This window comes from Paralichthys olivaceus, chromosome 10, assembly GCF_024713975.1.
Source record: "Paralichthys olivaceus isolate ysfri-2021 chromosome 10, ASM2471397v2, whole genome shotgun sequence".
Taxonomy (NCBI): domain Eukaryota; kingdom Metazoa; phylum Chordata; class Actinopteri; order Pleuronectiformes; family Paralichthyidae; genus Paralichthys; species Paralichthys olivaceus.
This window is the reverse complement of record NC_091102.1, coordinates 17,136,222-17,164,046: the sequence shown is the minus strand read 5'-3', so window position 1 is coordinate 17,164,046 and position 27,825 is coordinate 17,136,222. Positions and strand designations below refer to the sequence as shown.

Genomic DNA, 27,825 nt, shown 5'->3' with positions numbered 1-27,825 from the left:
ACCTGAGAATCATCACATTTTCAAGTCATTTCTCTTCTGTATCAGTTTAATCCAGGGATATGTGTCACTGTGGCTGAACTCCAAACCATAATCGTACATAGCTAATTCAGGAAGATTTTAGGAACATTTTACAAAATCTGGATTTAAAAAAATAAGTTATTGCTCAGGTTATAACCCACAGTTGACTTCATGGCCTCATTATACCTGTTTTACATCCCCTCAAGCATTATGGGAACGGTGCTTTGGAGGTTTTGGAAATTTAGTTTGCCATTTGTCTATATTTTGCCTGTCGGGGGGGCACCCAGTAGCCCAGAGAAATATGGAGAAATCTGTTGAGTCCGATATCGACACGGTAGTAAACAAACTGAACCGTGTATTTTCTCTCAAAGAAGAACAAACCACTGCATGCTGTAGTCTGTTTACACTTATCATCACTTATCGCACTATGACTTGTTTTAGGTTTGTTCTGTGACCATTAATAATGCCTCCGAGATGAACTAATGACCCCTGAAGTAACCTTAATATAAATACATGGTATCACACACTGACTGAGGAATTCATCATCATCACTCTGCTGATGGAAGCTGATTTACGACAAAATAAACATGAAACGGTTCTCTTACCAAATCCACTGGTTTCATGTATTTTATTATTCATCACATTAAAGCCCCTTTTCAATATTATGGTCTTTCTTTTATTGTCTTACAAATATTAAGTTATCCACAAAAATAAAATAACTTAGATAATAACAGTATTAAAACATAAAAATAAAAACATACATTACATTTATGACATGAAAAAAAATGCATATAATAGATATTTTCCCAGAGTTTTCCTGGACAGTTCTGTATGTGCAAACTACTTATCAGAATCAAAATACTCTGTTGCACTGGAAGCATCATCCCTCTGCTTATAACACTTAAAACACATCTGCTTGAAATAAATTACACTGATAAGGAGACCTCACTCATACAAGTTACTTGAGATCAAATATGATCTTCAACATGTGCACAGGCAGACATCCGTATCAACTTATTCTTATTTATATACCTTGAAGTTGACATCTCCGTCGTGCACGTTGAAGAAATGTGAAGGAGGTGAGTGTAGATATAATACAGGGAGCTTTCAGTGTCACACACAGCACATTGCATCACAACACTTTGGATGTTAACAGTGCGAGGAACTGAAGCACGTGCACTCAGTTTCCTGAGGCACTACAAATGTATTGACCATATTTGTGCAGCATCAATATGTTTTATTTACAATGCTGTTCAGATCGTGCTCAAGATGAAAGCTGTATTTGTTAAATGAATTGTCAGCTGTGCACTCGGTGTACTCTGACAGGCCTCTTACATTACACACCACACACAGACACACACTACACATGGTGCATTTTGGATAAATGTTAATGCAGGACAATGTGTCTGTGTTTAAGGTAGGTCTGAAAACAAATGTATGAGATTGGGTCACAATAGGTTGATATTTAGATGGATTCTCATAGTGTATAGGAATATAGTGCTTGTTTTCGTCTACTGAAAGTGAATGTTATCAAAACATCTTCCATATAGGAAAGGAAATTCTTTCAGATGTCAGGGTCTCATATGAGGAGTCCCAGGAGGTGAGTTCCAGATCAATTTTTCATCATTGCTGCAATGTCCTCCTTTCCACTGTGGTCATCAATCATTATTAAAGTTTTGCTCTTTTATTGCAAACTTCAGATTTTATGGATGCTGAATCAACATTCACACTTAATACTCCAGTTTGCCCTGGGACTTGAATCTCTAATTTCTGCCTTTTCCACCAAGCTGTATTTATTGTGTAATGCCATTATATTTAGCAGGGTTAAATTTATGACTGATATACCTGAGCCAGACAAAAAACCCTGATGTCATCTATATAACATGGTATCTGCTATAAAACACCGAAACTGTTACTGCCTTTGAACAAGGCACTAAATCCTTAAGTGCTCCAAGTGTGTTGTGCTATGTCAAATCCTGTGCATGGTGATACCTTGTGTGTTCAGGTCTATGTTTGTCCCTGTATGTTGTATATGGAGACAACAAATGCTGTATGTTTATGCTCTAAGTTATTATATAGACAATGGAGGGACTACTGTTTGAGTTGTGATGTAGTTGAAAACCTTTTAGATGCCCTCCCCCGTATTTGAACTTTCATGGGCTGAAGACATCAGCCGCTCACCTTAAATATCTCTGGTGCTATGAAGCAATATTATTTTCTTTCTGCATGCAATCTACTGCTTACGCTCGACTTCCTCTTTGCCCACCTGAATCTCCTGCAGCTGAATGTCAGTCAACATCAAGAGTTTGATTTTTTCAGAGCTCAGATCTCATGTCGGGAGTTTTCAGATATTCATCTGATAGAATTGTGTTCCTTTGTCTCATGAGGAAGGCAGTGAACGTCCAAGCTCTCTGAGATGTGGCAGCTTTACACATACCCTGCGTGTGCACACCAACGTGCACATCTTTCTTTCTGCTGGCTCAACTGCTTCACATGCACTGTCTTTGCTCTTCTGGAAAACAGCAGTCCACCGCAAAAAAACAGGGTACAAATATTACAGTCATATTCCCCTTTCAAATGAAAAGTCTCGGTTTTAAAATGTCTCTTTTTCTTTGTTTTCTTTGTGTAGTCTTTTTGACGTGTATTTCTTCATTTACAGACACTGACCCACTCTGTTATCCTGCACTCTTCGCAGACCACGTAGCAACACCAGTGAAACTTGCAGTTGCAGCGTTCGCTCCGCGTCTGCTGCAGGATATTGTGTCCTCTGCCGCAGCACAGACTCTCGCAGTTGTCCATGCCGGGACTGGTCTTGTTGCAGATCCGGCCCTGCGTGCCGGCCGAGTCCGACCCCAGGTCCCGCTCACAGAAGTCCGGCGACTTCTCAAAGTAGACCAGCTCGTTGATGCTCGGCCGCCGCCGATGTGTGTGGTGGTGATGGTGGTTGTTCTGATGATGGTGGTGGTGGTTGTGGTGGCTGTGATGGTTATGGTGGTTGTGGTGGTTGTTGTGGTGGGAGTGGTCGAGCTGCCCTGTGTTCCGGTTGTGCGCTTTGATAAGTGTGGCGATGTGGAAGCGCTCTTTGAGGATTGAGCCCACCACACGGAACTCCGGGGTGACTTGCCAGCAGGTCTTTAGCTGGCAGCTGCCCGACGTGCCGTGGCACTTGCATTTCCTTCTCATGTGGTCAAGCACCACCTGCGAAAATCAGAGACAGAGACAGACAAAAAAGAAAGAGTGGGATGAAGCGAGGGAATGAGCAGAGGCGAGGGAGTCAAAGGAGGGAGGGAGGGAAGAAAATGAGAAGGATTAATAACTTTCTTGATCACTGCATTTGAAGTTTAATATATACAAGTACTGTGTGTTGCAAGGTGCATCTCATATTTCATACAGTGCCGGCTTTCTTTTTTTTTTCATTTGCTTGTTCTTCTAAGCAAGCGACTGTTCCACTGTGAACTGAAAGACACACAATGCCCTGAAGAAATTGGTCCCACATTTCAAAAGCCAGGTGGTCCAACTCCGAGCCAGTTTGTCAAACACACTGATATCAAATAACACAGATGGATGCAGGTATTACCCAAACAGAAGTGATTGTCATTATTCATATTTTGGCAGCAGGGAATGACCCTGAGCTTGACCCACATGTAGTGGCACATTAGGCATCGGAGCATTACAGTATTTACATATTTTAAATATTATGGTTCAATGCTGGATAGTGGAACCACATGGATATGGAAAAGCCACACTGTTTTATTTTTATTATATTTAAGAAAACAACATGAATGAATAAATGGAAGTAATTTCTACACAAGTTGGGCTTGTTCACCTAAAGGTTCACTGTGGTCCCTGATGTAAGAAAAAAACTACACTATGCACAGAGAAATTCTCATACAGGGCATTTGTAAAATATTTTTTTATGGTACATTTGGATGCATAAACAAGCACAGACACAAAGTATCCTGCCAGAGCACGACCAGCATTGCAGGACCTCCCCACCCTCTGTCAGTGGCACACACACGCGCACACATAAACACTGGTACATCCCACATCGCGTAAATCCTGTCCTGTAATGTTCCTCAAGGCAATGCATGTGTGTACACATGTACATGTGTTTGTGTCTGTTTATCAGTCATCACCCATTCTAAACGTTAAGATTAAATTACCTACAGGAACCTAAGGCCACCCAGATCACTGACAGATGCTGATGCCGCTGCTGCAGCCCCTATCAACACATACACACACACAAACTCACATACACGCACATACACATGCAGCACACATGCACAGTTAAAAACATTCCACGCTAGTGACAATGATGGTTATATCCATGGACACACAAAATTTGACCCACGCACTAATTCAAATTCAAAACTAGTTTAATGCCACTTCTAAACCTGCCTGTTTGCACTGAGCTGTTGGTTTGGCCTGTGGTGATGCTGACAGCAGGACTCAGTCCTCAGAACTAGAAAGCTGCACCACCTCTGCTGCACAAAGAGCTGTTCACCTGCTTATTCAAAGTTTATTAATATTGAATGTATCCCGTGTCCAGATTGCACCAAATTTAACACAGTACTTCCTTGGGCCCTAAACAATAGATTTGCCAAGTGTGGAGCCAATAAGATTATATTGAGATATGCCAGCCACATACAGATTGGCAGGGATTTCTATAATTGTTAGGTAGATGAGACACAGGCATACAGGTATGAACAATTTAAGTAGTTATTTTTTAGTTTAGTTTTTTTCATGGTATGTGGCTGCATAGATTTGTAAACATGAAAATCAACAAGAGATTAATCAGGTTTGTCATTAAACTGCAGCACTTTCAATTTGGATTAATGTCAAAAATCTTCTGCTGTTTCCTTGTTCGACTCCACCTGTCAGGGTGACTATCGTTTCCTTTAACTAGGGGAATGAATCAGCGGAGAGGTGCACGAGACAACGAAGGTGTGATAAATGGAACCACTTGACTCATCTGTTTGGAATGAACAAGTGAAGAGTACAGCAAAAGAAAAGAAAAACCCTCCTATTTGCCACAGAGCCAAAGCTAACAAGGATCAATGATAGTTTACAGGAAACAAAACATTACAGTTAAATTTAAAAAAAAAAGAAAAAAAATCAGGTTACTGTTGCAGAACATGTAGTGCTGGAAGATTATGATGCATGTAGAGCTGCAAAAAGAAATCCTGCTTTACTAAGACTTAAAGTCTGTGTAAATGTGCTTATGTAAATATTGCTCTTACTGATGTAGACACGTGTATAAGGTATTTGTACGTACTGTATATACATTTATGTTTTGACATATGTTTATGGGCACTCATGAAAAATTAAATGTTAGAAACTCTTGCTGCAGATTTAAATCATTTAGATGGTATGTTGTAATAATTGTGTAAAAGAAAGCAACGTATTGTTTTAGTCATCACAGCATGTTTTGTTCATAATGTGTGTAAGGGTAACAGAAAGTGAATAAAAAGTATGCACTTTAGAAAAAGAAAAACATGGTTCCTCTGTAATTGCGTGTTGAAAAGAAAGTTTTAAAGAAACTGTGATCAGTGGTGAGGAGATAGCTACTACAGAGGCAGTAAGACTTTATAGTAAACAACACGATAATAGCTCAAACAGCGCTTGCACTGGGTTCAGATTGCAGCGTTCGGCTCAGTTTTACATAAAGGCAGAGGCAACCCCAGAATCACAAACGCACTGGCCTTAAACACACAGCAGAGTCTGTAATCATAAAATGCTCTAACCTAAACCTTAAGGAGACAAACTGACCCTAGAGTCATAATTGCATCCACATTGCTACTGTGTGACGGTACTTTCACAACAGGATAAAGGTTTCAAAGGAGAGTAGAACAACAAAAACAGCTAGAAAGTGTTATTTTTATGACAGATGTATTGTTGTAGCCTAAAGATAATAAAATAAAAATAAATGCAGCATGTTTCAAACTTTAACATGTTTTCTGCAAACTCCCACAAAACTATAGCTCTCCAGTAGTACAGCACATCTGGCTTCAGTACCTAATGTTCAGAAAGCACCATAATTTAATTCAACATTTGCTAAATCCCTCCTCCAAACATCAGTTGTCCAGTCTCAGTTTGGCAACTGCAGATAGGCATAGGTTTGGATTTCTCCATCCACATGCCAGCAATGTGTATAGGGCTGGAGTACAAGTTTGACCTTTAAATAGTTTGGAGGATGGAGTCTTAGTTTTTGCATATATAAAACTTAAAGTGCAAAAACAAAATTACTGTAAGTTTATTGCAGTCTAAGCTTACATTTTCCCTTATCAAACTCAGTAATACTTATGTAGTTTCATCAAGTGTGTATTTCAAAACCCCCTGCAAACTTCAGCTGGAAAATCTATCCAGAGATTAGAACTCAACAAACTCATAAAGCTAGCCTTAGTTTACGTAGCTATGATGTAGCAATGATTTTAAGGAAAGGTAGAATTAATAGTTGCTAGACAGGAATTAAAAAAAAAAAGGCATTGCTTCTACTAATTTAATTTCTGTCTATGCAAGAATATTTGGCACTTTATATGTGAAGTGCATACTAGCTGTACAAGTCCAGGATGCTTTATAATTGGGTATGGGGCTTGTGTAAAGGAAACCTTTGCCACAAGTTTATGTGTCACTATAAAATGATAATGCTGCATCCTAGACGTTTAACTTATTCTGTCAGACACAGACAATTAGGTTTACAACTTGTTGTTGCTCAACATTAGTCAACCGGGTTAACCGCTGACATGGCACAGTAGTTAGCATTAGAATGGCGCTTCAATTAACATTTAACACATCTGCCAATTCAACATCACAGAAATAACATCTCTGTTCTTTTTTAGGGTGAAATTATCTTTCAGACACACGAGGCATGCTGCACACCAACTGCACTGACTGGGCACAATCACACTCGGTGGCAAGGTTCTTAAACTTAAACAAAAGTACTCAACTCCAAGTGAAGTGTAGTTTGTGTGTGTAGGTGCAATTTTCATTTGACGTGTAGTTGAAAGGCAAACAGGTATTATCCAGACCCTTAACAGGTAATAGGAAATAGGGAAGCTGTCTGCTCTTGCTGTATTCGAAGTGGTCTGTCAGTTTGATATGTGAAGGGCTGATCCACCTGACAAAGGAGCAAGTTAAGAACATTTTGTACAAGTTCAAGCCCGACCGATATGGACTGATATGAGGGAGTAAAAATTTCCATTCCACCAAATTGTAATTGATTTGCATGTGCAGCTCAGTGACTGCCTCGGTCAGGGTTCCCGTGCCGCTAATGCAGGCCTCATTTTATAACTTTGACCTCAGCTCAGCCTTTCACACTCTGGGCCACGGTGTAATAATGATCTGTCTGAAGTGTCATTGGCACTACTGTAGCTCTGAATTGGTTCATCACATATCTGTCCAGCAGATCCTTCTCTGTTATTCTTGAACACACCTCTTCCCCTCGTGCTCCTCCCTTTTGTGGGGTCCCACAGACATGATTTCAATTGTTATGTGAAATATACAATATCCTACTACCTCTGATTCATTATCTATTATGTCTTGCCTTAATTAAACATGCTGTCCAATTATTTCCTGCAGTTGAATGAACTCAAATCAGAAACAGCTCTAATAACAGCACTGACATTCTATTGTTTAATCTGAAAGTGTCTTCTTACAGGGTGACAGGGTCTGTGCTGTAAGAACCCTGTTGGGGCTAAATGTTTTTTAACATAACTGTTTTCATCTGTTACTTTTATTTGTCTTTTTTCTTTTCTTTTTACAATTACTTTTAACTGTTATTTCAGGTACTATTTTATTTGTTGTCTTAGATTAGTCTTTATTCATCTATAAGGATATGACACCTCCAGATGACCTTTCAATGGTATGTTTCCAAACTCAGGCTGGATAAATAATCACATGAAAGCTTTCTTCCTGCTCCTTCTCATCAGTACCTAAGGCTATGGTGTGTGTGTGTGTGTGGTAAGAGAGAGAGAGAGAGAGAAAAGACAGAATAATACAGTGTGTCTGTCTTTGTGATTTTAAGATATCTGACTTGACGTCTGTGGAAAAAAAGGAAGTAAACTGACGCATGTGATTTATTGTTGCCCTCTTGTAGATGTTGAGATGTAGCCTCAAGGACGTGGAGGGCTGGTGGAGGCGGAGCAGGGTTCAGAGCTGATGGGGGTTGTATGGCAAAAAAGGTGTGGTGGGGAGAGGAAAGGATAGAGGAAAAGAGGATGACAGGAGGAGATGATCTTTGGATTATCTCTTTGCTGCCTCTCCTCCTCTTGATACTACAAAAGCTGTGTGCGGGTTATCACAAATCCCATGTACGTCTAGCTTGTTCTCCTTCAGTCATCATGTCCTGCTGCTATAAGCCATTAAGATCGCAATCAGCATTGCTATCTAACCTGCCACCATCTGAGATTGTTGTGACAATGTAAAAGAGGGAAATATACACATGGTTCCTGGTTCTAGAAATGAGCCAAAAGCTATAAAAAGCATGAAAAGAACACCTTGCAACTCACTTTCTCTGAGCTGCGGTGTTATTTGGAGATTCAGTTGGGGGAAGAGTAAAACAGGTCACTGTGTTAAGCAGTAAGTATTTTTTGCAAACATTGGTAACTGGATATAAAGATGGAAACCTGCTAATATTGACAATTCCATGAGTTATGACTCCATGGCGCACGCTGCATGTACACAACTGTGATGTAAATGCTTCAAAGTCAATTGGTGGACCACAGTTAGAGTAAAACATCTGGTGAGTTTTAATGAGTGAGACAGAGGCGTCCATAAACCAACCCCAGACAGAGATCAAATAGGACATGTTGGTGGCAGATTAGGACTGCAGGCTACAAAATACAGCACACTGGGGGGAAAATACAACATGTTGGATGGAGCAGAGCAGACTACTGTGCAATTGGGAGGAGGTTTGAAGTAAACTTAAGATCAGAGCCTGGATCAGTGTGTATTACTAGATAAAGGTGTGAGAGTTTTATTATTGGTGTTCTTTTATTTTAATGAAGAGAAGACAGAATCATAATACAGGAAACGAGATGAGAGCTACTGAGGGTGATGACATGCGAGTCCACCAGGCAGTTAAACCAGGAAGGTTGCAGTTGTGTGTATTTGACAACAAGAACAACTGTATTCACACTTATGATCCTAATCTTTATTGCCTCTGCCAAGGAGGTTATGTTTTTGTCTGCGTCTGTCTGTCAGTTTGCAGGATTACACAAATGGATAACCAGAAAACTTGGTGGAAGGATGGCCTTTTCGATTCCTTTTAATAAAAATTCGAGATAGGTTATAGGTAATTCATGGATATTGATGAGAAAAATCATCATAGGGGACCGATACTTGCACTTGGTGCAGGCCCAAATATAAATCTGGATCTAGTGAATTTAAATGTGGTTTCATAAGGGGAATGTTGGGCCTTGGTGGAGGTTGTTGTTTGTGTTTTGTACATCTCATTATGAAGCCACTGCTTGACAGGTTGTTATTTTAGTGATTAAAACAAATGTTTCATTCCATCTTTTTAAATGTAAATGATGTCCATCTGAGTTTTTGCACGTTTAATCCATTTAGCAATACTCAGTTACTAAAGTGATTTGTTCTAAAACATACAAACTTAATGAGGTGGTTTTTATTTGTTGCATGCAAGTGGTTGGTGCAGCTACGTCACAATGAAAGCTGTGACGCAGGACTGAAGTTACCAGTTAGCCTGATGTGACACTTAATTCTGTCATCCTGACCAAATATTGTAATTTGGCTGAGTCAGTTCTGAGTTTGTGGTAATGAAGGAGTCGATGATGACTTACAGCATTTCTTTTTTTGGAGAGGGAAAGTCCTGTGGCATGACATAAACAACAGCACAAAAGGGAGAGAAGAAACAGCCAGTGAGGGATTGATGTGTTTGCCTGTATGTGCTTGCGAGACGTTTTATAAGGAATCCCACAGCACATAAAAAAGTGTATTTCATTGTTCTCCTTGCTGTGAAATGTTTGATCCCACCCTTGGTTAATCACACGCAAGATGAGGAGGCGTAATAGTTTGTTAGTTAATGTAAAATACTTTCCTATTGGTCTCAGAGTAATCCACATTAATGTTTTGCAGTATGAGATGGGAGTAAATATGTTACATGCTCTCCAGAGGCACAGGAGTTGAGCAACTTGATTTCCAGCCTTATTGCACCACAACTTGTGCCTTATTGTCGGATTTGTTTGGTTAATTGAATTTAATCTTCAGCCAATCCCTGTGTCATCACCTCTTTTGGGAAAATCCTAATCTGGTGTCTGTGTGTCCCACAGTCGACCCTTCTCGCTGAAGAACGACCGGCTCGACTGCGAGCTGCCTCGTGTTTGTCAGTTCAAAGACAATCTGCTAAAGGGCCTTTAAAGCCAAGCAGAAAGCCAGGGCGATATCAAAGCACACAAACAAATCCCACAGCCGCACATTAAGCCCAGACATCACTTTAAACAAATCAAACGCCTCGCTTCAAAAGAACAATTACGCGTACACAGACAAATACACACGCGCACATGCAAAGACAATGACATGTAATTACTGAGTAAATGCATATCTGGGGTATACAGCAAGAAGAATAAGAATGTGAGTGTGCATGTGTGCAGTATTTACTCACTGTTAATGTCCACAGCTCTCATTTAGAGACTGTAATAAAATGTTATTACCAGCATAAGCACTTCCACCTGCTGCTTTTACTGTGAAACATTTGCCTCAGTGTACGTTTGCGAGATTGTGTGTGAGTAAAAAAGAAAGAGAGTTGTCAAGATAGAGGAGGCATGAGAGTGTGTGTGTGTGCACATGCACGTGTATGTGAGCACATGTTGGTGCGTGTACTGCGTGTGGTGGGTCACATCAAATGCCCAGCCTCTGTACTGTCAGGACTCAGGAATGCTGCGCGCACCACTGATGATATAAACCGGCCTCTGAGGAACGCTGCACTAACCCTGCACTAATATGTTGCTATTTTTTGATCAAACACACTTTGCTTTTCGTGTGGGTTCTGAGTCAATGAATGAACGTAAATGGGATCTCCAGAGCAGTTTATCACCACTTAAGGGTTAAATTAGACATAAAAGGATCTGCAGGGGTCCCACTATTGCCATTTTGGAGAGGGGGGTGGCACTCAAATCCAGTAAGGTTTAACAAAAAACTTTTAAAGTATGTTCAGTGGTCTGGTAGAGCCATTTTGTGCCCTAACGAGCAGAGTATAGGTCGCCTTAACTGTTTGAAAACATCATGTGTGAGTGGCAGATGTGATTTATCAGCTGCTGCAGTAGAGGCTGATATCAGACACAAGTGAATCCATCTTTTGTCAAGAGAAAGTAGTTTTCAGATCAATCAAAAGAGAATATGTGACATTTTAACTTAATTAGCCTCAGATAGGTCAACACATTCAGTTTGTATGTGCCTTAGGTACCAAGGGAACCTGCACTAAATGTATGTAAGGTCTCAGTGAAGCTGATCCATTGCCAAAGTGCAGGGGCCCTCAAACTTTTGCACTTGAAGAAACCCTTACAGACACAAACTAGACCACAGACCCTGTTTGACAATAATTTTGGTTTTAGACACTATCTCGGTGTGTTACCTCAAAGACCCTTAGGGATCTCTGGACCCCACTTTGAGGTCACCTAGCATTTGACTTGACCACTTTCACAAATGTGATTAGGAACAACTAGCTGCCATCAGGTAATACCGCACTTGATCATTATCTCACTGTTGTTGTAGGGCGAGAAAGATGTTTGTCACCAAAAGCAGAATTTCCATTTCCATGTTGTGTTGTTGCACCATAATTTTATGTTTTCTTGGTCCTCCACCTTATTTAACAATGCAGGTAAATGAAGTGTGACCAACTGTCCTATGCAGCCCACTATACCGCAGCACCTTCAATAAATCTGTTCCCATATTTTCAGCAATCCAGTCATGTCTGAAGGATTCACTTTGAGTCAGTTTTCAGTTGCCCTGCAATACACATAATGTTGTGAATGACAAAGACGCTCTCTTTGTGGTTTTGTTGTATCTTTAAAGCCAAAACTGCTCTCTCGGATCATAGCAGATTTCCTGCTGGACAAGTTCCACATTCTATGATAATCCAGAGTCAAGTGCCATCATGAACAAAACCCTTGAACATTATTTGAATAGAGTCGAGGCAGATGTTCAGATGATTACTCGTAGGTCTATTAAACAGTTGAGTTGAAATGTATAGTTTCCTTCCTGATACGTGCCACACCATCTCTTCTTACTCCCCTGAAGTTAGGCCCTGATGGTAAATTGTAATTACTAGAGGACGCTTGCCAGTAACACGAGTGCAGACTGTTGCACAGCCAGCACTGTCACCACTTGCCTAATAAACAGACAGGATTGAACAGAACCTCAGCGTGGCTTGCATGGCTTGGAGCTGTGCAACAAGAACACAAGCAAGCGTGCCAAAGCATTTTCTTTGAGGTGTGCTCTCTAAATGATTGAGAAAAACGCTCAGAAGAAAAAAGAAGAAAAAAACTTGGCTGAGAAATTTACTGCCTTGGTTGAGTATCTCCATGTGATGAGCAGACACTTTAAACATGAAGTCAAGCCTTTAAAACTGTGCTTTATTAACTGCTGCACAGTAGTGCGCTTGGGTTCACTGCAACAACACGTTGAAAGCGGCATTTTGCATCCTCACAGAAAAACGAATGCAGATACTGGATTACTTGACTTATGGAATTATCAAGTTGAATCAAAATAAACCACATTAAAACAAATTTGTGTCCTCAGGTATTTTTTTTTTTTTTTTACAAACATATCTTTCCCACAATGACAATGCCTAAAAATGATTTTTTCTCTTCACTCAAATTAATATCTTCTTTTGTGTGTAAACAAGCAGTTTCTAAACCTGAGCTTCACATATGCTGATGATGCTGCTGACACCATGTGTAAATAAACCTCCCCTCATCGTAAACGTCTTGTGGCTCCTCAGAATACAGTATTATTTCTGTAATCAGCCCCGCTGGAGAGAGGAGTCGGTGGAGGCCTGAGCAGGCGAGGGGGAGCGAGGGAAGGAAGGGCGAATCTCTTTCTACTTTCCGCCGTGGCGTTTGAAGTCTAAAATCTTTTGCAGGGTTTTAAACATCTGTTTCCAAACTGCCAGCAGCCACTAATTAGGGCTAAAAACAAGACGGGACGTCGTGAGAACCCTGGGGTGGGCATGAGGCGACATGCACGCCCCGCGAAAAAAAAAAAAAAACCCACCACATTCCTCTAGCCTAAAGACTACTTCGCTGAAAAAAAGGGGGTGGGGGAGGCAGGGGGTTGGAGGGGAGGAGTGAGGTGGTGGGAGGTTTGGGGGAGAAGAGACACGGGAAGGGCCAGCATTATTTGGAGGCCACCACCTGTCACCACCTGTGTGTTTCTGTTTGATTCTGGGGGCTGTGTGTGTGTGTGTGTGTGTGTGTGTGTGTGTGTGTTGCGTGGTCGAAAAGGAGCTTTGTTGTGGCTGTCTATACTATTTGAAGTCATCAAGGTGCGTGGTATCTTACAGCAACTCTACAATGACTCATAGTGAATTTGCTTTCGGTCTCTTCCTCCTTTTTCTCTGTCCTCCTTTGCCACTCTCTCTTCTCTTTCTCTCTCCATCTATCTCTTCTCTATCGCTCTGTACGTTACACTCGTTCGAGCTGATGATCTCGAACGTGTGGTGAGATGTCCCTGAGACACTCTCACAGCCCCCTGATTTCATGGCCCTAAACCCCATGAAGCATATCCATTAAGCTCATTTAGTCATTTAAAAATAGCACGGGGGATTGGACCTCTCTCACCATTAGCGCTGAGTGTTTGAAGAGGTTTTTTCCTCCATTGTAAAAGAGACATATAACCAGTATCAGATAAGCAAGCAGGCCAAAGACTGAAGCTTTGAACCCTACCAGGGTCATCAGGGGTCATCAGGCTTGAGTCAAAATGCAAGAGGTAAAGGTCAGGATCACTGGGTGTCGTTTAGCCTCTGATGGTTATAACCACCAACTCTGCCAAGAACAAGGTATCGGCTCTTTGATGTTGATGACTCGGAGTCAAAGTTTCTTTCTGTTGTTTGATGGATGCCTCTGCTCGCTTGGCTGGAAACAGGCCGTCTGGCACAGTGAAGGCAAAATTTATTGTGAGGAATCTGAGAGCCAATATTTAGCCTTTCTAAATATCATTCTGCAAAAGATCAAACTGTAAATTAAAATGAAGCTGAGTGGTGCCAGTTATAGTTTGTTTTCTTAGAGTGACTGCTGTACCTCTTAAAGTCTGAAGGGCGTGATTACATGTTCGGATTTTGAAAGATTTTCTCTGGGGCACTTCACCTGCCAAAAAAACTGTAGCTGGCTTGGTTTCATAAGCTTGTTTATAATGTATAAACTTAATTAATATCAATATTAATTAACTTTGATTTGTGTCTGTCTCTGAAGGTTGACCTCCTTGCATACTGATTTTTTGTTTTTGTTCCAAGAGTCACATTGGTAACTGACTTCTGAAATGATTTAATAAGATGTCCTGTGTCATATTATAAACGTTATGCCTACTGTATAATAATGTCATTTATATATCAGACTAAATGACTGGTATCTGTGTCATTGTGTCAGTCAACAAACAGTGAATGATATATGACCATCATTTTAACAGCTATTTATAGTTCCTTACAAATATTTTTATATATAAAATCCATTAATTAGCCTTAGACTTTCCAACCCACACTTACTCACAGGATGAGGGATTTCTGATCCGATCCAGTGGCATTACAACTGTATATACTTTGGCAAATAGGCACACTGACAGGGAGAAGAAAAACCCGGATCACATTTGGGATGTTATGAATGTTAGAGTGTATTTGTAATTATTGGGGAGCAGGCGGCCTCAGGATTTTGACAGAGTAAAGACAACATACATGAAGCCCCACTGTGATCCTGTATGTGATCAAGTTTCATAATCATACCAACTCCATCCACACTAAAAGAGACAAATTATTCATTTTCCTTGGCTCGTGAACTAATCACTGCTGATGTCATATCAGCTCCAACCCAAAGTTTACTCCTCACGTCCACATCAGTGATTGGGATTAATGTGACCAGTTCTACCAGTGCAGCTCCTGCAGGGAGGCCTGCTGCTGTTGAGCTCATCTGACGCACTCCGCATTTGTGTTTTGTCTGCATAATCAAGCAAACCAGAAGTAAACTGATGGAGAGATACAGGCCCCAATTACTCAGGAGGAAACGAAGAACAATGAGAAAGTTGCGGTCGCTTCTCCTTTGTTCCACCACAGAGCTGGAAATTGTCAAGGCTTATCACCGTCATTGGCATCTTTCTGTTGCTTTGCCCGAGGCAAAATACTATTGGAAATATTTGAGTGAAAATAGGTTTAGACTACACAGAAACAAATATCTAATGTTTATAAAATATAGTCAAATTTAAGTATTGAGTATTTTAGCCTGGCATTAGTAACATAAACATCCTTCGTGTAAAATACAATTCTCTATATGTTTTATTATAATAGTTGTGCAATGATACTGTAGCTCTCTGAAGCTGCTGTGTGCCGTCACCCTGTTTGACATCCTGGCTCATCTGACACTAATTGACCCAACACAGCCAGCGCATCTTAACAAAACAATGTTCGTCTAAAGTGACAACTTCCTCATCTGTCAAGGAAATACTTATTTGACAGTGTACTTCTGAAGAATGGACACTCTAAAAGATTTTCCCTGAAGACACAAGGAAATTATATTCAATGTGCTAGATAATAACAGATTAACACAACATATACAGTGAATACAATCTGGGATGAGCACAGGACTATGTTGAATGAATATGTTTTACATAGGGAAAATACAGAATCAAGAGATTGCTGCTAATTATCGTGCTGAACTTTATTTCTCTATACAGCTAATATCCTATAGTTGTTTCTTCTGTCATCGTTAATGAATGACAAAGGTAGTGGAAGGGGAGGGTGATTTTTTATGGTGTCTGAAAGAAGACATGCCGACACCAACCAAATTAATCTGATAATAATTAAAAAACAACATTTAAGCCCCCACATCCACTGTGCCAAAGCTTCCTTTCAGTTTCCAAAATTAATATTTTCAAAATATCACTCACACACTCACCCATAACATTTTAACATCACACTGTGAAATATGAATGAAGTGGAAGGTATAAAGTTACTCCAGACATACTGTGTGTATTAAAGTAATCCCCGAGGCAACACTTAGACATAAGAGAAGAATCAGACTGGAAAGTCCCCCAGTGGCCACCTTCACCGATACAAATACCTATCTGTGCACTGGGAGACTGTAAACTGAACTGTACAGTAACCTCAACTCCCCCTTAGTCTGTGTGTGTGTGTGTTATCTGGTCTCTCTGTTCTGTGTCTCCCATTTATTTCCCCTCTACACACCCGGTCAAGGCCTCTATGAGTGCAGCTCTTTCAGAGGCAGAAGCGAAATCCTCGCTCAGACCTCGGGATCTCAGGCTGCATCCATGCGACTATGTTTTTGTTTGAAAAACACATCAACTGCTCGACACACCTGGCGTCCACAGTACTCCAGAGCTTCAGAGCCGATAAAAAACAGTCTGGATGGTCAGTAAAAAAGATCTCTTGAAACAGTGATGCACACTTTATAACTGCTTGCTGATTGGGTCCTCTCAGTCACAACGTAGCCATAGCAGATTCATCAGGCACCTACCACATGACCCCCTTCCAGAGGAAAACAACCAGTATCAGCCTCGGCTACCAATGTAGAACGCAACACGGATAAGACCCTGTAGTCTTTGCTGCGGTGCAGATAAAGTCTGTATTTTACAATGATACAACTGTTTAAATTTTGTAGGATACGAGAGTTATTCGAGAAGTCTGTGACACTTTCCATGGTGTGGTACGTGCAGGACCAGTGTACATGAGAGGTCACGTGATAAGTGTTTTCAGGCATGTTTGTTGTAGGGTGCCATAGACAGGTGAACCAGCATCATGATACTGGTTATCCAGCATCACCAATAGTTTTAGGAAATCAAATAACCCAAGGAGACAGAGACTTCAGGGCAACAGTTAACAATATGGAATTTGGCTGCTCTGACAAAACTGTTAATAACTGTTGTTTGATTAAGTCTATTAGTGTTCACCTCAAACCTGCATCTTATCCGTGTGTTCTCTGTCTACCTCTTTTGCCTCCATTCTCTGGTTTCACTGGAAGGTGTGTAGGAACATATACACACATATGTGCATGTGTTGTTTCTCTTGTTTCTCTGTGACAACTACTACTACTTACATGATGAACGTTTCTATCTGTTAAAAGAGTGTTTCCTCTCGACTGACACCAAGTGCTTGCCAATGTTTGTAACACTTGTTTTTTAAAGTGCCTCGAGAAGCTTTGATAGTTTTACGATTGGGTTCAATATAAATGAGATTAAATTGAATTGAATAAAGTAGATGTACTTATGTGAGCATCAAACCCATAATGATGTGAAATAATATGTTTTCTCTTATATATATCCTTTCCATATGTCTGTAGTAACATACAGGGAAAGAGTCAACTTAGTTAGACAATTTAAAATGTAAGCAATAACTGCACTTGTTGGTACGAGGAATTCAAGTGTGTTATATGTGTGTTATATTACAAACATGTTGGGTGTTATGCCTCTGGTGCACTTCATTAAAACTATATTTTGCATGGTGGATTTATGTTTGTGCACAAATGAGGAGGAGCAAAGAAAACACTGTCACGGTCATTGTCTCGACATTCTGTATGTGATGAATGGAAAACATTTCAGTCTTTTTGATAGTTTTCCATTTAAAAAATCGAAACTGAAGCGACAGAGACCTGGAGCCCAAACACCAGCTGTTCAGAAGTTATAACACAGGATATTTTCACAGGATAATGCTAATGGTTCTCAAAGTGGTTCGACTTTCTTTCTCTCACTCACTGGTTATACTAATAAATTACTAAATGCGTAATAATCATTTGAGCTAGAGGATTACAGGATCCATCCCTCTCACTATAAACTGTACTGCTCACTGAGGCACGGACATTTCTTCATGAATGCAGATCAAAGTAATGCTTGCTTGTGATGCTAGAGAAACTTACTATTAACATCGATGATTACTCTTGATTGGACAATGCCACAGTTGCTTCCCCAGCATCTGAATGAGCAAATTACTTGTTTCAAAGTAGAAGCTAGTCACGAAGTACTTGGAAGGGACTTCAAGTTACAATGTAGATGGAGATGCTAATTCTTCATTCAGACATCTTCACCCAAGCTCCCTGTTTTTTGCAAAACATGGGGTTCCATCTTTTGAGTAAAATCCACTGGATGTGTAATATTAAGCATAATATTAAATATTAACCGAGCATGTATCCGCGCAGCTGTTAGATAACCTGCAGGCCGAACATACCAGTGTAGACACTGGGCCCTGAAGAAAGAATCCCAAGGAAAACATTCAAATGCAAACTTCACACTCACCTGTCTCCCAACTCTATTATTGTGCAGCCTCATTCGGGCATGGATGTCTTTGTTGGTCTCACGAGCATCCAGAAAGTCACGCGAGAACTTCTCCCCGAATTCCACATCAGGGCTGCAGCCGCCCCACTCCCAGGAGTCCTGGGGTCCCGGCAGGTCGGCGGGGAAGTGTTCCATGACGCCGTGTACCATACCCTTCCCACGGTGGATGGCCTCCAGCTGCAAGCGGTGTAGTTTGATGCGAAAGGCCTCCTCGTCCCCGCGGCGCTTCTCATCGCAGCCGCATGCCTTCAGCTTGCCCATGGAGCAGGCGTTGGCCACAGCGTGCACCACGCCTGCTGCTGCGATGGCGTACGCAAAGGCGCTTTCTCTAAAACCTGTAGGTGAGGGCGGAGACGATAGTCGTGTTAGAGTTAAACACTGAGATATTTTTATTTCAAAAACAGTCATAACTCGACTTTTTCCATCTTCCACGACATTGATGGCTGAAGTTACTGTCTCTAAAGTGACACAGGGCTTCACAGCTACGTCCAAATTGACATATGAGGATTGACTGATGGACATGAGGGCTGTGTCAGTATTTGGGAATGTGCCTTGTTTCTTTTAAGTAGCCGATGTGGAAGTGTCCAGAGTGCAAAAATGTTAAAACATTTGCGATAACCTGCAGGCAGGACATACCAGTGTGTGTGTGTCATGTACCTGTCAGGTGAAATGTTAAGATTACCAGGTAAAAGGAGGATGAAGGGAGATTTCTGTAGAGGACTCGGACTGTGGTGCTGTTTGCATGTTTTTCAGCTGTGGTAGATTCTTCTATATTAAACCCAAATAGAATCCGAAGAGCAACAGAACTATTTAATTTTCCTCATTAAAGTTGAGTTGTAAAATGTGCTGAATAACTTTAAGATGTGAAGTGACTTTCCCATCCATAAAACTCAGTTTAACAGCAACTAAGCGTGCGAGATGAAGGAATCTGTTAATTTTTCTGTTGCAACTTTGCATGTTTCAGTTGATACATACTAGGGCTGTACCCGAAAAAGTTTGTCAGTCTAATCAGATTTGACTGTTCTTATTTGTCAATTCATTCATTCTTTCATATATAGACTATTAAACAATGCTTTATTTAACTGCCAGACTTTTGAACGGGGTTTGGAGAGATGGTCAGGGTTACAGTTACATTCACGGAACAAGCACCACGTTAGCCAAGCATACATGTGCTAACATCAGATCTGCAATGTGCAACAGAAGTCAGATGTTATATGCTGTATCATAATAATTGCTGTGAACTGCAGAAGGCAGAAGATAATGCATGGTCGTGAAATCATAAATGCACGATGTTCCTGCAATGTAAAAATCTAAAAGTACACAAATGTGATTGGCTATTTACGTGCCAACGCCCAGAAGTTCAATGCACATTCAAATGTTGCGCAGGAAAAGCTGCAGCGTCAGTGTCTAGACTGCCAACATGAAGAAATTAGCGTGTGCCAGGTATCAGGTTTCCATCACTGCCGGTTGGGGCCAGAGCCGATAAAAACCTGTGTCAACTACAGAGTCATTTGACCTGAGAGTTAAAACCGATTGCATCCATTCATTACAAACACTTAATGTCAGTGGGTGTTAGTGGGACTTTTATCCAGTGGAAAAGGGGCTTCAGATTCATCGTGAATCTAGGTCCACAGACGGCACCCCTGATATCTACAGTGCATATGCCCAATGTCATAAAACCAAGTGAATCATCTGAGACAGTACCAATGAGGTGTTCTAAAACTGCATCATATCTGTGCACCAGCTGAAAATGAATAAATCCTCATCACAGGGGTTCAATTTCTCTTACTAAACTCAACCCTGTCTCCTTCTGTCTGTGCCACTGCTTCTATACAAGACCTTTAGGTGTGAAACTCTGCACTGCATTAACCATCATAGGCCTTAAACCACATAGAATGCAGTTCAGGCTTTGTATGCCTCCCTCTCTCAAACTCACCTCATCTGTTTTACAGGGTCCTGGATGACTGGCAGAGACTTGGAATCAAATGAATGAGTTCTATCCTTTTGTCTGTTTTGTCATATCATACCTTGCAATGACCAACGGACCCGTACTTTACTGTATTTTACATGCATGTGTTTAGCTTAGACAGACTGAATTACACTGCACTCAAGCTTTTGCCTTATAATCACTTCAGACTGGCTTAGACTGCAGGAGGTGGTTAAATGACTGTGTGTGTGTAATAACTCTATATGATGCGGGATGACTGTTGCCTTTACAGCTAAACACATCTCTTTCTTGCTGGAGAAAGTCTTACTTACATGCGGCACAAGTAATGAGCAACTCCACCACAACCGATCTGTAATTCAGAAGACTAACGTTGCAGTTCTCCTCTGACACACAGAATATAAAAACACTGACACATGCACCCTATCCACAAATTTCTACGATTTAAAAAAATCAATGTTGAACTGTGGATTTTGAATATCGAAGGATGAACACCAGCATTTGCTCTCGTAGCCTCTGCAGTGTTTGTTGTTGGATATCAGTTTACTGCCTGCGAGCAAGGCACCCTCAGGTTCTATAAAAGAAGCCCCACTGGCCCGTCACTTACTGGTGTAGAAAACACTGAAGATTATACTGGAAACTTATAAAGAAGACATGAAAAGAAACCACTTACGGGTTTATAGCACGAGGCTTGAAGGGGAAATGATTCAGGCTGGCTGCTGGAGTCAAATAAAAAGCCAATAACTGGAACTGACCCTTTTTTTTTTTAGCAATGTTTGATGTCACTTCATTATTTATATATTCAAGTAAACATGATGCTAGTCTGTTTTTTGTGAGATATGATGTAACATTTCACACATTTGCATTGGTATTGGAATTGTTTTGCTTTTGTGACACTGGACAAACTGAGGCTGCAGAATCACTATGTGCAACAGACAATTACCCACAGACCAACTGTCTGTAGTTCCCCAAAGCAACTCATATTCACCAGAGTTTGTACGTGTCTCTTTGAATATAAAGCTTGCATCACCCCATCATATCGAAAAACACCATTGTCCTACAATATGATGGCCAGAAACCAAAGTTTAGTATTTACAACACATGTTGTCACTTTCTTAGTGATCACTGCCATGCTCGGCTTGAACTTTCTCAAAAGAAAGCTGCATTAGTGGTGCAAAACTTCTGCACTTTGAGGCAGAACTACAGCAACTCCACATTCAAATTGACTTGTCCAGCAAGGAAGGAAAACTTTAAGTAGGAAGGAATCTTTCTACAAATGACTTTCTTGTCTTAAATTGAACATTAATAATCTGTGCAGTATGAAAACAGAAGTAAGCAGATCAGATGGCTGACTCTCAGTCAGAAAGGAAAATTATACTGTAAGTTTCAACCTGCCCTGAAACAGTCATAAGCCAATTATGATCATTGACATTCTTTCAACTTTTAAAGGACCAGTGTGCAGTGTTTTTAGTGGCATCTACTTGTGAGGTTGCAGATTGCAATCAACTCAATACCCCTCCTCTCACCCCTCCCTTCAAAGTGTGTTGGAGAATCTGCCGCGAACGCCACTCTTTGGTTTGTCCATTCGGTGATACTTTAGAAAGATGGAAGAGGACGTGCTAATGTAGTTTTAAATGACATTTAGTCTGAGATAGCAAAAAACACATCAGCTATTAATTTAGTTTATTATCTGCCAATAAAAGCACAATTTAAGTATTATATTCAATTTCTACTAATACATCCCTTAAATCCAGAAGCAACATTTATATTGAGCCCTGTTTGTGGAAACCTGACAAATCATCAAATCAGAGGTTTATTTGTTGAAAATAGGTTCATGCTGCATTTAAAAAGCAGTGAGACAGCTAGGCTACATTAAAATACTAGAGTTGAGGTAAACTGTAAAGTCCTGAGATAAATCTGTTAACTCTTTGACATAGAAGCAACAATTTGATACAGTGTCATTATATAAAAAAGAGTTATTATTGCAGCTTGAATGTTCAACATCTGATTATATGTTTGGTTTGATACAAGAAAAAAATGCACATACACAATCTCTGAGATTGCACCGACTACATATATAATTTGACTCACTCACGCCCACTCTGCCCCTCTTCCCCCCTACCAACTTGACTTATACAAGGAGGGGGAAGAGAGAGGGATGGCACTTAGGCACATCCTCATACTTAGAAAGCCTGTTTTAGCTCCAGCCCCGCTCCGAGCCGGGCTCACCGACTCAGGCCCCCGGAAGACTGGGAACAAATCAATCTAACAAATAATTCACCGGCTGTGCCACGCCCGGCTGAACTGATGGCAGAGGAAGTGGCAAAATGAATTAAAGATTCAAAGGAAACTGTCACTTTGTGTTACAGAAACCGACTAAACAGGTTTCTGCTTTTGCCTCGAGAGTTGGGAAAGTGCTGAGAGCAAATTCACAAGCACTTGCACTGGCAAGGGAAGTAAAAGCATTAGGAGCAGCCCGGCGAGGGAGGAAACAGACACAGACACAGAAGGAGAGGGAGATTCTCCTATTTCTGTCTATCCATGTCTCGCCTGACGTCCTCTTTAGCCTAGTTTTTTATGCAAGCTAAACGCGAACGAACAGAGGCCCATAAATTTTATTACAGACCATCAGCTGAGAGATCCATGGCAGCGCCAGAGAGGATCCAGGCAGCATCTGATGTAGAAACATTTGACACCAAAACAAACACTGAAACGTGAAGCACTTGAAACCCCCCTCAGTTTCCTTAGAAATATTCAGGTGTAGACACAACACCGCTGGCTTTTTAAAACCCAGATACATTTTGTGATAGCATGTGATTTGTCAATCAGAAACACCAGCTTTGGTATTCATACTCTGTGTGTGACTGGACTGTTTATTTTCTCTATGGGCAGTTGCGCCCAAAACTTGCGCTGATCACCACAATTCCGCCTAATCCACAACTGTAAATCCGTCTCAATTAAAGCGCTGCCAGTAGCTGCACGCCGTAATGGCTGCAGCATGTTTACTCGCATCCATTTTTCAGCTTCTGTGGAGCGGAATGTATCAACATGTAACAGATGAATCATCCGATTTAAAGAGGTTGTTTATGTCAGTGGTTTGGAGTTTCTGCACCCGAGGCAAACCAGGGATGCCAGACAACTAGCAACTGCCTCTGCTAATAATGACAAACAGCCTCTCAATGAGTCAGTGAGGAGTGAAAGTACATCCAGAGGTGTGTAAGCTCATTGCATTGTTTAGAGTTTTTTCTTTACTTCTTTGATAAAGGCTCTGTGGTGGTAAGAGGATACAAAAAAAATCCTTGATGAGGGAGATAAAACTAAAGTTTCATTATTACACCGCACGCAGATTAAGAAGAAGATAAATTTATGGCAACACCCCTCCAGGACAAAGCTGATGAATTTAATGAGTTAGTATTTTATAAGATTAAACGATCTACTTCATCAAGACTTTTACTTTTTGAAAAACTGTAAGTACACTTTTTAAAGCAAATATTGAAAACGTGTACTGACAGTTTGCTGTCAAAGCAATGACTGAGCTAATTTAAATGCAGCTGAGTGATAATCTCAAGCAGCGCACTGCATGTGATACAAATCTCAAGTGTAATTTCTCAAAATAATGTTTAAAAAAATGTCTTTAGAAGTCTTAAAATATTTAGTTTTAAATAACATCTGCCTCTTCATTGTGCAACTCAACTCCAGATTCAAACTACAACCTCCACAGTGCGACGTTCATCGACACAGGTGCTCAGGCCACTAAGAAATTGATGCCTTTTTCCAGTCAATAACCTGGGACGAGTCCATCCGAAGGCTTCCCATCTTTAAAGATCCTCTTTCATCCTTTGTGGCTGACTTGCAAAGCTCCGAGCACTACAAAGCCGCAGAGAAAACCGATCTGCGGGAGGGTTTGGTAATCTGGAGGTGACTAACTGCTTTTGAAGTTACCTGCTCCTTTGTACAGGTTATTGAGGAGACACAGTGGGGTGGTAAGACAGTACACACCAGCCTGCTGGTCACTACAGATAATCTAACAATTTGCAGGAGCTTATTGTTGTGAGGCAGCATTGAAGAGTTGTCAGTATGGGGTAAAATAATCTCTTTTTAAAGCCATGTTTAAAGAATTACAGTATAATATCAATATCCTTTGTTTAGGACGTGTATCTTTGTAGAGGCTAATCTTTCAAAGCCTATCCTTTCCGGGTGTTCTTTTAAAGTATGTTTGAGACTAAAAACCACAGCCTATTTGAAGACCAAACATTTGATCTTAATAGTTTTTTTCAGCAGGTAGCCTATGGAGACACCTCATATCATGACCTCTTGGACAAATACATTTTCTGTAATTATTTATTTCTAACTTTAAGAACTTGGAAATTTAGCTTCCCAGATTTTCGTATACACAGATTTTTATGACCTGGATGTAAAATGCCCACCAAACAAAATATGCATTGAACTGAAACGACACATGAGTGTATTATGTGCTGTGTTTTGTATGGTGACCATGTAGCTGACCTCTTTTAAAGACTATGCTGTCGTAGGGTATTTTGTTCCGAGTTTCCAGACTGGAGCAGTTCCAGCGGTGCCCTCTGAACTGGTGCTGGCACTCGTGGATGGCGATCTGGATTCCCTGGATCGCTGAAGCTGTCACGTCTGGGTTGCGCATGCACACGTCCAACTGGCGCCGCGTCAACCCCGGGAGTGTCAGACACACCGTGTTGGCATTCAGGATTGGGTCAATGTTGGGGAGCTTCAGGCCCAGGATTTCATTGGAGTCTACCCTGCATGGAGCACACAGGTCTGGTTATTGACAAGACAAAGATTCAACTTTCTTTATCTCTGTTCAGTCCCCTTTTGCTGCTAACAGGAGTCTAGTTAGAAGTAACTAACGCTCCATGGGCGTCACAGCAACACTCAGTTCCCACAGTACCAGACAGGCGCCCTGACTTGATGATCCCCAGTGCAGTTGATTGCTGTAAAACCTCAACAATACACGTGGTGTGGGTTAACACTTGTAAAACCATCTCCAGATGCTGACGGAAGGGGAAATGCACTATTTGTTGTTCTTTGTTTTTGAGACAGATTCACTTTATGATCATGTAAAACTGTTGCCAAAATAACAGTGGATAAAAAAAACAATGGCTCTTAAGTCCTGAGGCTGATTTTACAGGAGAGTTGTTTTATTTTAGGTTGTCTGAAGTTATAAAGGCACAATAAAATGTGGATTCAAACATATAAGATGAATCATGAATGTTTGCATTTAGTGCTAATTCCATGGCCAACAGTCATAGTGTACAAGCGTTCAAACACGTCTTTTTCCAGTGTTGATATTACATACATTCCCTATTTTTTATTGTTATATTTATACTTTGGCACAAACAGCAAATTCCTTGCAAGTGTAAACTTACTTGGCAATAAATCAAATTAAATCTGATTTTGATTGTAATTCAGTTTTGTCTCCTGGCCATAACTTTGATAATAGCTTAACTGAGCATGATAAGAGTTACAAAGCACAATTAGACAGTTGGAATTGGATACAAGAATTTTTAATCTAAAGTTACTCTGTATTCTAGTAACAGTTTTACATACAGCAAATTATCCGCCTCACAAACTCTCCTAAAGAACTTTGCAGCTGTACGGTGTGTGTGTGTGTCTTTCCTCAGCTGTCTCCTGCCTCTGCTGCAGATCAATCATGTGAAAAACAGTAATTCAGCAGGCAGCAGTCAAAGCCCCTTTTCTTCTTCACAGAGAAAGAGTAACAGCAGTAACAAGGAAAACACAGGCTGCTCTGATGATGGCTTGAGAGCTGAGAGGTGCACAGCTTTTCTTTTTCATTATCATTACACAGTAAAACACAGGTTGCGTGCCCCAGTGGTTGTGTGACTGAGAAACACAGACTCATATGCAGGCGTGGAGCGTGCATGCGGCTGTGGGCAAACACACATCTGTATGCACACCCTGCACACCCATATGCAAATACCCAGGTGTAAAGAGGCGTGTACAGTAAAACACACACAAAATGCACACACAGCTGCAAGAAATAGTTGCATAAAGCAACTTCTACCCAGTTTTGTCAATGTGTCTATCTTCTGCAAATTTCTATTCTGCAAGTGTCCCCATTAGAGAAACAGACTCAAACACTCACAAATCACCTCCTGCAAGAATCCAGCTTTGGACATGAGACAGAAAATCAAAGATACAGCTTGCTGTGGCATCAAACGCTCAGTTGCATGGTTGGTGTCCTACTTTCTTGTCAGCAAAGCGTTTTGAACCGTGTGATTCCAGTTCGGGCTTCTGTCCCTACCTGTTGTGTTTCCTGCTTTGAGAGTAGACCTGTTTCAACAACTGTCTCCAAATATAGATTGTTAACTGGCAACATTGTTTGGGAATGAGAGAGCAGATGATTGGGAGTGAATAATAAAAGAAAACAGGCTGATGATTCATTTTTTTTAATTACTTTTTAATTGTTTTCTTTGGGTGTAAAAGTTAATATCATATGTGGAATAAGTGTGACTCATTTAACTATTAATCACATGACAGAAAAGAAACTCTTATGATGCTTAAAATTATTTCTCCAGTTTATTATTGATACCTATAGGCTGATCAAAATCAAACGAAAAGAAGAACATAGAGTGAGAAAATGTGGAATAACATATACAATTGTGTATCAGCTTTGACTCAAACGTCCCTTATTTATTCCAACTCACCTTTTATCCAGGAGACAGATAACCACCAGGACGCACGTTATTCTGAGGACTGGCTGTTCCATTCTGTGCCTCTCAATTATTAAAAACAAACCAAAAAAAGTTTAAAAAATACAAAAAAGCAATAGCTTAAAGTCCAATATTCCGCTTCAGAGTTTAGAAGAGGACAAAGTAAAAGAGGAGGGGACTCAGGTCTGGTCCGGCTTAAAGTTGGCGCTGGACTTGACAGCTCCGTGTGCCGTGCGTCCAGATGTGCCAGCCAGAGGCGGGATACTCATTCAAGAAAAGTTTCATCCACCTCTCAGCTTACTGAATGGAGGAGGCTGCTGTGAAGTGTTTTGGGGGAAAGTGCAGTCTCGTCTTTCTCACACACACATCCGTACACATCCCGGTATCTCCGCCACACGAGGACTTTGCATTGGTTTTTACATCCGAGGGAAAGAGAGAGAGAGACGGACGGAGGATCCAGGATAGGCGCTGCTAAATGAAGTCTGCCTGACTAGTGATTGTTCGGTGCGCCCTGACAGTCCTCTAAACTGCTGCACTTAGCGCTGCGCCAGCCCACTTTTTTTTTGCGTCACTCCGGGAGTAGGAGAGCGCCGAGGGAGGTCAAGTGGCTCGTTAGAGCAGGATAGAGATCCTCTCAGATAAGAAACACTTTGC

General features: G+C 40.9%; 1 protein-coding gene across 2 annotated transcripts; it reads right to left on the bottom strand.

Annotated features, from left to right (window-relative positions):
- Positions 1–614: 614 nt before the first annotated feature.
- On the bottom strand, positions 615–27,825 carry wnt10a (wingless-type MMTV integration site family, member 10a). Of its 2 annotated transcripts, none has more exons than XM_020089669.2 (4): positions 27,166–27,825; positions 24,974–25,239; positions 18,484–18,857; positions 615–3,216 (listed from the first exon to the last, which is right to left on the bottom strand). In XM_020089669.2, the coding sequence occupies exons 1-4, from the start codon at positions 27,225–27,227 to the stop codon at positions 2,668–2,670; spliced, it is 1,251 nt and encodes a 416-aa protein (XP_019945228.1). In that variant the 5' UTR covers positions 27,228–27,825; the 3' UTR covers positions 615–2,667. The 2 variants fall into 2 exon arrangements, with proteins under 2 accessions (XP_019945228.1, XP_069389390.1); XM_069533289.1 differs by having other exon boundaries at positions 24,974–25,234.